Source organism: Thamnophis elegans, unplaced genomic scaffold, assembly GCF_009769535.1.
Source record: "Thamnophis elegans isolate rThaEle1 unplaced genomic scaffold, rThaEle1.pri scaffold_168_arrow_ctg1, whole genome shotgun sequence".
In the NCBI taxonomy this organism is placed as follows: domain Eukaryota; kingdom Metazoa; phylum Chordata; class Lepidosauria; order Squamata; family Colubridae; genus Thamnophis; species Thamnophis elegans.
This window is the reverse complement of record NW_022473637.1, coordinates 22,268-32,500: the sequence shown is the minus strand read 5'-3', so window position 1 is coordinate 32,500 and position 10,233 is coordinate 22,268. Positions and strand designations below refer to the sequence as shown.

Here is a 10,233-nt window from a genome sequence, read left to right as displayed (position 1 = left end):
GTTCGCTTAATTGTTTCGTGACTCTCCGAGACTCCTTGCCAGGTTCTGCAGATCTCGGCCTGGCAGCTCTCCAAGCCAGATAAGGTCTGTGACTGTAAATCCTCCCTTGAAAGACTTTGCTGGATGTGAATGAGCAGAATTCACAGCAAATTAATAAAAGGGGTTTTTGTTGGGACAAAGAGTTTGCTTCATGCTTTTAGGAAGCCTCAGTCAGAACATCTATAGAACTGGAGATGTTTATAAACCATGCACGTCTTCTGCTTAATAATCCAGAGCTTCATCATCTCCAAAAGACACCTGTCCAACCTTACATTGGAAACCTCCACAGAGAGAGAATTACGATTCTTCTAAATCAGTGTTTGTCAACCTTGGCAACTTGAAGAAGCGTGGACTTCAATTCCAAGAAGTCCCCAGCCAGCCTTGTGGGATGAGGAGTTCTGGGAGTTGAGGTCCACATCTCTTCGAGCTGCCAAGGTTGACGAACACTGCTTAGATATCCGCTGATCGCAAGAGATTAGCACAGACCAAATACGAAACATTTGTGGCCGTGTAGGTATCTGGAAACAACCACAATGACGAGAAAAACAAGCAAAAAATGCCTTGTGACATCATAACACAAGCGCTCGCCTTTTGTACGGTCGGATTTACTGGCTTTCAACCCTGAAGCTGACCTGACCGAAGCCACCTTGGAGCTTCAGGGTTGCCACATAGGGGGGGAGATTAGAGATAGCTGGGGTTTTGTAGCCAAAATCAAATACTTTCCCTTGGGAACCAAGGACATTCTCACACCCAGTGAGAGGAAGGAGGAGTACTGTCACCAGGCAACCAGGCAGTGCTTTGATTGGAGCCTGTGACTGACTGATTGGGATTGAGGGAAGACTTCGGCTTTTGTGTGAAAGCCGTGGGAACCTTCCGAGTCGGTTTTCACCAGTTCGGTGCCAATATGGTATCTCCAATAAAGCTATTCTTTGAGGAATTCATCTGCTTGCTATGGGTCTATTGCTTGAAACCCTGACGATGGCTGTAGCCTTTCACAACAGCCAAATCTTTGATGTTGGTTTAGTTGAAAGCCACTTTCATTCTTTCTCCAGGAATGGAAGAAGCATTATTGTATTTACTTTTGTGCCAACTAGAGCAATTTATGGCATTGAACTTTCTAGATTATTCTCCAGGGTAGCATGAACTGTAATGAACAGCTCCTGATTTACTTATCAATTACAGTTCCTTAGAGCAGTGTTTCTCAACCTTGGTGACTTTAAGTCCTGTGGACTTAAAGTCCCAGAATCCCCCAGCCAGCTATGCTGGCTGGGGGATTCTGGGAGTTGAAGTCCACAGGACTTAAAGTCACCAAGGTTGAGAAACACTGCCTTAGAGCCATCTCAAGAACAAACCCGTAAGAGCCGAGGTGGCACAGTGGTTAAATGCAGCACTGCAGGCTACTTCAGCTGACTGCAGTTCTGCAGCTCGGCGGTTCAAATCTCACCGGCTCAGGGTTGACTCAGCCTTCCATCCTTCCGAGGTGGGTAAAATGAGGACCCGGATTGTTGTTGGGGGCAAATATGCTGACTCTGTAAACCGCTTAGAGAGGGCTGAAAGCCCTATGAAGCGGTATATAAGTCTAAACTGCTATTGCTATTGCTAGTGCTAAGCCTCCTACCGCTTTGCTTTCTCGTCTCCTTTGCACCTTCTGATCTCTTTTCATTCCGGTCTTTGGTTTCCCCTCCAACAGCCTCGGAAGAAGGACCAAACAGGAACCAAGTTATACGCATCGATCCTTCGCAAACGTAGCCTCATCCCACGCTACGCTGGAGTGAACTACACAGGGCTTGAGGTGAGGACCAGAACAAGGGATTGAAAAATTATTAGATCCAAGCCATTGGGGAGATAAATGGGTCACCAAGAGCTTCATGAATAAGTCAAGTGGAGCGAGACCTGTGATTTTATATATATGTTATATTTGTGCTGATAAATAAATAAAGGGAGACTAGTATAGATCTATTTCAAGCTATTTAGCTCTCATCAGCTAGCCATACCCTTACTGGGATTCGAACCTGTGCTAGATAGATCTATAGATCTATACTAGTCTCCCTTTATTTATTTATCAGCACAAATATAACACAAATATAACAAAGGCAACAGTAAAAATATTGGGTTTCTGTAGTGATGGACTCTTGTGATGAGCCGATGGACAGAGAATGGAAGCAGTTAGCTTCCTCCCATAATTGGGGCTTACCAGGGGTTATGACATTAAATGAATGTATGTATGTATGTATGTATGTATGTATGTATGTATGTATGTATGTATGTGTATATATAATATAGGCAATCCTTGCCGCTGTAAGTATATGTAATATTAAATACTGGATTTCTTTTTTGTATTTCACCGACATATCCTTACTAATATATATTTTTTATTATTCCTAGAAGAAACAGCTCAGGGTTCATGTCAATTTTTTTGTTCTATTATTTCTATTATTATTTCTATTATTTCTTCTTTTTGAATTTTGGTCCACGGTTCTTTGGCTTTTGGACACGCCCACCACATATGATAGAAGGTCCCCTTTTGGTGATTACATTTCCAACAGTTTAGAGATCTATTTGGGAACATTTTGGCCAATCTCGTTAGGATGGGGTGGGGGGAATGCCACCTATAAAACATTTTGCAGATGTTTTCCTTGTAGGATGCCAACATTGTCCATTTATAATTCCCCTCCTCCATAATTTTTCCCAGTGCTCCAATTCAATATTGTACCCAAAGTTTTTAAGCCCAGATTATCATTGTTTCCTTCACAGTATCCTCCTCCATTTTGAATTTTAAGAGACAATGGTATGTTTGATTTTTTTTTTTTAAAGATGAGAAATGTGACCGTTGCTTCTCTTGGTGCCGAAATGTGTGTGATATGAAAGATCCTTAACTGGTCAAGAGATGGTTGTTTACTTTACAAACAACCATTTCTTGACCACTTCATGATGCTTCAAGTCGCACACATTTAGAACTTGGTGGTCTTCAACAGAAACTGAATTTCAAAGAGGTCTAAAGAAGGACCTCCATGGATGATTTTTTTAAAAAAACAACAACCAACAATTCAAGTAATTGACACAATTCTACAGGGGAAGAGTGCAGGGAATATTCCTTCCCACAGTGCTTCGGGGAAATCTGTTCCTGATCTTTTCCATTTCCATTCCAATTTTAGGTTTTTCTTAAAGGGATCAATGAACCTCTTGCGCAGCCTGGTGGCAAAGTGAAAGCCGTTGCTAGAATAGTGAACAACATTGGGGCTTACACGTGAGTAACAGACCCTGAGTAAGGAATGTGCAGGTAGGCTTCCCCAAAAAGCATGAAGCAGATTCCTCGTCCTGACAAAACCCCTTTTATTCAACGAATGTGAATTCCTCTCATTCACATTCAGCAAAGGCCTTGCAAACAGTCTTTCAAAGGAGTATTTATGACCGCAGACCTTATCTATCTTGGAAAGCTGCCATGTAAATATTTCCCAAGGCTCTGCAAGGAAAGGCTGGGCACAGAGTCTCTGAGATTCACGGACAGATCTTCACACTCCTGAAACAAACTGACGAACGAATGAATGGTTTCCTGCAAAAGCCCTCTCCCCTTTGGCTCCTCTTTTATTTCCTCTGGGAGGGGTCATTCACCATTCCCCTGTGGCTTTACTCCCAAGTCGATTTCTGATTTCTGAGCTGTTCTTTTCTTCTGGCAGCTCTGCACAGGCAAACACTGGGAACAGGCTCCAGCTGTTCGTCTGCCTCACTGCTGTCTAGCTCTGAAGGCAGCTGAGAACTGCCAGACGGCCCTGGCCCCCTCTCTGCCTCCGATGCAGAGCCCTCATCAGAGCCTTCCCCAGACTCCAGGACTGGCCCATCTTCCTCCCCAACCTCCTCACTGGCCGAATCTGCTGCCCGATCCACTGGCAGGCCACAACAGTATATACACACATGTGTGAGGTGGCAACCTCATTGGGATTGGGTACTAACTTCCTGAAGATCCAGAAAAGAAACAGTGAGGCTTTCTAAGAAAGTTGACCTCTAAATGACATGAATGGGACAATTGCAATTCACTCCAAGCTCTCTGGTTTTTCTGAATCATGTGATACATAACTATCTCCTTCTAATTTTCCTGCCCAGAGATTGGTTCAGAAAGTCAAAAGTTGTGTAAGGCCATAAATGTATCTTAGCTTGGTGGAATTTACTTCTGAGCAGCCTTCATGGTGTGGCACAAGGAGCCCCTTTGAGTAGTACAGGATTTCCTTTTGAGAAGATGTCTACCAGACTGGGATTATGCTGCAATTAGAATCATCTTGCCAGCAATCAAATGGCGCCAAGCTGTGGATAACAAATAATTCTTCTCCTGTCCTTTTCATTCTTTCTAAAGACGGGAGATGCAAACCCGGTTACCTGATGCTCCAGCAGTTCCTTTGACCGTGGTGAATTTCCCAGATCCTATAATGGAGGATTTTGACGTCCCTCGAGTCAACAACCATGGATATCCACAGGTAGGAAGGAAGAGGCAGAGGAAAGCTCTGGCTGAGTGGCTGAGGGAACCCAAGGACTTAGAGTTGGAGAAGGAAATGGAGAAGAACAAAGAAATCCATTGTCCGTCTCTTCCAAAGCCAGACCAGTTTATGATGCAGTTGTGTTGGGTTGATGTCAAGCTCAAAACCAAGAATGAAACATGGTGATTCATCCAGGTTGAGTTCTTTATTGTTTAACACCGATAGACAGAATCTTGCCAGATTTCTGCAATATACTCTGGGAACTATTAAGGAGAGGCTCTCTTCACCCTTTTTCTCACACACACAATAATATCCAGGCTGAGTTGCTTCTTACTTCTCAATCAATCAATCAGAACAGAGCTGGAAGGGACCTTGGAGGTCTTCTAGTCCAACCCCCTGCTCAAGATAGGAGGCCATCCCGGACAAATGGTTGTCCTTTTTCGGCTTGATTTAGGAGTTGAGATGAGAGAGAATTCAGGTCTTGCTTCAACTTTGTCTCTGAGTCCAACTCTTCTTCCTCTCTGTAGTAATCCAATTTCACCCAATTCTCTGACTGCTCCCCTTCCTCCTGAGGATATACTTCCTCACTCCATTCCAGTGGTGGGTTTCAAATTTTTTTCGAACCTACTCTGTGGGTGTGGCCTCCTTTGTGGGAGTGGCTTGCCGGCCATATGACCTGGTGGGAGTGGCTTGCCGGCCATGTATTTTCTTTCCTTCTCTCTCTCTCTCTCTCTTTCTCTCTCTCTCTCTCCTTCCTTCCTTTGTCTCTCTGTCCCTTTTTCCTTTTTTTCTTTCATCTCTCTCTCACTTTTTCTTCCTTTTTTTCTTTTTTTCTTTCTTCCTTCCTTTCTCTTTCTCTTTCTCTCTCTGTGTGAGTCTGTGTGTGTGTGTGTGTGAGTGTGAGTGGTGGGTTTCAAAATTTTTTGGAACCTCTTCTGTAGGTGTGGCCTGCTTTCCGGGTCCACTGGTGGAACCTCTTCTAACCGGTTGAGTAGATTTGACGAACCGGTTCTACCGAACTGGTGCGAACTGCTAGGAACCCACCTCTGCTCCATTCCATCAGAGTTACAAAGTTGTTGTGTTATTCCTGTGATCTTAAGACAGTGAAGAATGTTGGACATCCATCGCCAGTGAAATAAGGTCATCCAGAGATATTCTTGCCGCTCTTTGGCACTTGAGTGAGTTGCAGAAGCGGTGACAGGAGATATATTTTTAAAAGTTGTCCACACGGGCCTCACAGGAAGCCATAGACAATGAGTAGAGCATAAGGATAGCAAAAGTCGCTCCTAGGTTCATGAATATTAGTTCCTGGGCGGGAGGGGAAGAGAAGGGAAGGGAAATCCCTGTTCCATCCGGTTTCGACTGACAATCCTCCGATGAGGCACGTTGCCAGCTGGAATTGGCGAAAAAGAAGGAAAGAAACGATACAGGATGTCGATAGGGTGTTATAAATGATTTAGCGGAGCCATCTGGGCTGTGAAAATATATTCCCTCCCCTCGCTTTTTATCCGTTTTGTTAAAGACCTGAAATGAATGTTGGTTTTCTGCAACAGAGATGCAGAAGTAGGAGTAGCAGGGATAGAAAACCTCCAGGCCAGGGCCTCCTTTTTGATTTCGCTTGGATTTTTCTCTCTCAGTCAATTTTCTCCAAGCAGGAGGCTCTCGGTGAGGAGGAGGGGTGTGTGTAGGTGAGTTCTGCGAAGAAGAAAAAACAAAATTGAATCTGCGCAGAGGAAGCAAAATTCAATCTGCTAAGAAAGAGCAAAATTGAATCACAAGGCTGACCTTCAGACCTTGAATTTCATTTAAATACATCTTTGGGGAAGTCCTGTGCGGTTGCTCTCAACAAGGTCCAAGAGAAAGGACACCGATGGGTGATGATGTTTGTCCCTTTTAACTGAGTCCCAGAGTCGGAAGGGGACCTTGGAGGTCTTCTAATCCAACCCACTGCTCAAGCAGGGGACTCTATACCGTTTCAGTCAAGTGGTCTCTTCTTTAAAACTTCCAGTGTTGGAGCATTCACAACTTCTGGAGGCAACTTCTGTTCCACTGATTAATTGTTCTCGATGTCAGGAAATTTCTCTTTAGTTCTAGGTTGCTTCTCTCCTTGATTAGTTTCCACCCATTGCTTCTTGTCCTGCCTTCAGGTGCTTTGGGGAATAGCTTGACTCCCCCTTCTTTGGGGCAGCCCTCAAATATTGAACAATTAATCAGTGGAATGACTTGCCTCCAGAAAAATTGTGGGTGCTCCATCACTGGAGGTTTTTAAGAAGAGATTGGACAACCATTTGTCTGAAATGGTCTAGATCGGGTCTCCTGCCTGAGCAGGGGTTGGACTAGAAGACCTCCAAGGTCCCTTCCAACTCTGCTATTTTATTCTATTCTATTCTATTCCTATTCTATTCTCATTCCATATTTTATTCTCGTTCCATATTTTATTCTATTCTATTCTATTCTCATTCCACATTCTATTCTACTCTACTCTCATTCCATGTTCAATTCTCATTCCATATTCAATTCTCATTCCATATTCTATTCTCATTCCATATTCTATTCTCATTCCATATTCTATTCTATTCTATTCTCATTCCACATTCTATTCTATTCTATTCTCATTCCATATTCTATTCTATTCTATTTTCATTCCATATTCTATTCTCATTCCATATTCTATTCTATTCTATTCTATTCTCATTCCATATTCTATTCTCATTCCACATTCTATTCTACTCTACTCTCATTCCATATTCAATTCTCATTCTGTATTCTATTCCCATTCCATATTCTATTCTCACTCCATATTCTATTCTCACTCCATATTCTATTCTATTCTATTCTATTCTCATTCCATATTCTATTCCATTCCATTCTTCCAGACTTACATGAAAATACATATATATTGGTCTGAGACCCTCTTCCCACTGCTGACTTGTATTGCCTTCTGTTCTCTTATTCTATTCAGTTATTGGAAGACTGCTATCATCTCTCCCCCCCCTCCCCACTTAGCCCTCCTTTTCCCTCGACTAGCCAAACCCAATTCCTGCAACCATTCTCCATTTGTATTATTCATATGCATTTTATAACTGCGAAAGGGGGAGGGCTGATCTCTTCAATAGAGTTGGGATCATCCCAAATGAGGGTGGAAAGCGCCCACCCACCCCCCCTCACAAAAAAATCACAATTTCTAAACGCTCCCATCTCCAGCCTTCAAAACAGCAAGACATGGTTTGGGGTAGAGGAGGCAGAGACACGAATGGGGTTAAGGCCACCCCACCCAAGTGGTTTGCTTTACAAACCGTAAATTACACTTTCTGGGCATCAGGATTGCACTTAGCAATTGAATTACAAATTAATCCTCAGGGGGAATTGAACTATCACGTCCGCTCTCGCTCTCTCTTTCTCTCTCTCCCCCACCTCTCTCTCTCCATCCCACCCCCCTCCCCCAAACCCACACACAATCTTTCTTCCTGCCTATGTCCTTTTCAGCTGATTGTTTAACCCTTGAGTGTCCGTGCTGAGCCGTCGTATCCATTCCTGAATGGTGATTCCGTTCCTTACTCCGCTGATCGGTCCCCCCCCCCCCCGATTAGCTGCGAGATCTGCGCGGAAACTCATTCCAATCCCAGTTTAAGGCATCGATCCGTGACGGTGGGAAATGCCATCTGTTTGTCTGTCCTCGGGCAAGCGAAGGGTTGTAAAAAAAGAAAAAAGAAAGAAAGAAAGAGAGAGAGAGAGAAAAGAAAGAAAGAAAGAAAGAAAGAAAGAAAGAAAGAAAGAAAGAAAGAAAGAAAGAAGGAAGAAATCCAGAAAGCTTAGTTACATTCCCCCATCCACGCAACCTTGTACAATTTCTGGGGAATTCTGGATTTGGAAATTGCCAAAGGTTGAGAAATACTGCAATACAGTCTCCTTCTCTTTGAGATATTTGAGTTTTAAACTGCTAGGTTGGCAGGAATTGGTGTGAGTGGCGGGAACGCACCCCGTCACACAGCAGCACCCAGACTTCAAACACAGGTTGGCAAATTGCCAACCCAGCATCCTAACTCCATGAGTCACCCTGCTCCTTAATAACAGAATAGTGACAGAATAGGACTTTGGAGGTCTCCTGGTCCAACCGTTGAAGTCCACTCATCTTCACGTTGCCAAGGATGAGATACACACTGCAATACGATCTCCTTGTTTTGGGGATATTCAGAAATATCTCTGGAATGATGACTCCGTGGAACACGAGTTGTCTAGAAAGCGTGCTGATAAAGTTTGGAGTCTTCTAGCATCCTTTTTCCCCGTCAAGAACATAGAATAATGGGGTTGGAAAGGACCTTGGAGATCTTCTAGGTTGACCTCCTGCTCACGGCAAGAGATCCGATGCCATTCTGGACAAGTGGATGTCCAGTTTCTTCTTGAAAACCTCCAGAGTTGGAGCACCCACAACTTCTGGAAGCAAGCAATCAATTTCATTGATTCATTGTCCTCACGGCCAGGAAAGTTCTCCTTAAGTTCTAGGCTGAGAAGGGGGTTGGACTAGAAGACCTCCAAGGTCCCTTCCCTCTCTATTCCGATTGATGGAGGATGATGGTGTGCTTGGTTAGAATATTGCCCAGTGCCCCTTGGCCTCCATAATCTTTTCTATCATCAGAAGAATAGCAAAAATTCACCCAACAGGAGCGGGATTTCAGATGAGTTGGTCGGAATGGCTATTAGTTGAGTTTTGCAGCGTTGACCCCCCACAGCTCAATGGACCTCAACAATTCAACGCTATTAATGTTGTCAGAAGACATTTGGAGGGGATGTCTGAGTTCTAGGCTGCCCTGGGAATTGGGGGGGGGGAGAGAGAGAAAGAGAGCGAGCGCAGAAGATAACCTTCGGGGTTATGCGTGTGGCTTAATCATGAGAGGGTTATGATTGTATGGATTTTATGTCCCAGCCTTTTGTAAATCACTGGCAGTCCTTGTGGGGGCTGGAGGTATACAAATGCTATTATTAAATGAATAAGTAATGATGTTCCTTTTAGTGTTTTGCCTAAGAAAACTCCGGGTTGTAAATGTGTGTGTGTGTGAGAGAGAGAGAGAGAAAGAGGGATGGAGGAAGAGGGAGAGGGAGAGAGGAAAAGAGGGAGGGAGGAAGAGAGAGAGGGAGAGAGGAAAAGAGGAGGAAAAGAGGGAGAAAAAGAGGGAGGGAGGGAGGAAGGGAGGGAGGGAAGAAGGGAGGGAAGGAGGAAGAGAGAGAAGGGAAAGGGATGGAGAAAAAGAGAGAGGAAGGGAGAGAGAGAAAGAAGGAGGGAGGAAAAGAGGGAGGGAGGGAGGAAGGAAGGGAGGGAGGGAGGGAAGGAGGGAGGGAAGGAGGAAGAGAGAGAAGGGGAAGGGAAGGAGGAAAAGAGAGAAGGGGAAGGGAGAAAGAGAGAGAAAGAGGAAGGGAGGGAGATAAAGAGGGAGGGAAGGAGGAAAAGAGAGAAGGGGAAGGGAGAAAGAGAGAGAAAGAGGAAGGGAGGGAGGAAAAGAGGGAGGGAGGGTGGGCTGAGAGAGAGAGAGAATGTTAATTAATATATTTCATTTGATTAACCCATTATCTGGGTTTGTGCCACACAAGGAGTCACAAACCCATCTACTGGTAGAGAAAGATGAACAAAATAATTCCGTAGTAACCAAGAGTAACAGCTCTTGTGCATCTGCCTTTGTTAAGCATGTTGTTGTGTGAACACAGCTTTTGGGTTCATATGCTTGGATAC

The 10,233-nt window shown here is 44.2% G+C and overlaps 1 protein-coding gene across 1 annotated transcript in view; it reads left to right on the top strand.

The window, feature by feature from the left end:
• LOC116523323 (coiled-coil domain-containing protein 33-like) overlaps nt 1-10,233 on the top strand; it is a gene marked incomplete at its 5' end in the record, with an annotated part of 57,053 nt that overhangs the window by 31,771 nt on the left and 15,049 nt on the right. The window contains 3 exons of the mRNA XM_032238427.1: nt 1,730-1,831; nt 3,195-3,286; nt 4,388-4,508. Coding sequence (XP_032094318.1) covers nt 1,730-1,831; nt 3,195-3,286; nt 4,388-4,508 — 315 coding nt within the window. The remainder of the gene's footprint in view (nt 1-1,729; nt 1,832-3,194; nt 3,287-4,387; nt 4,509-10,233) is intronic.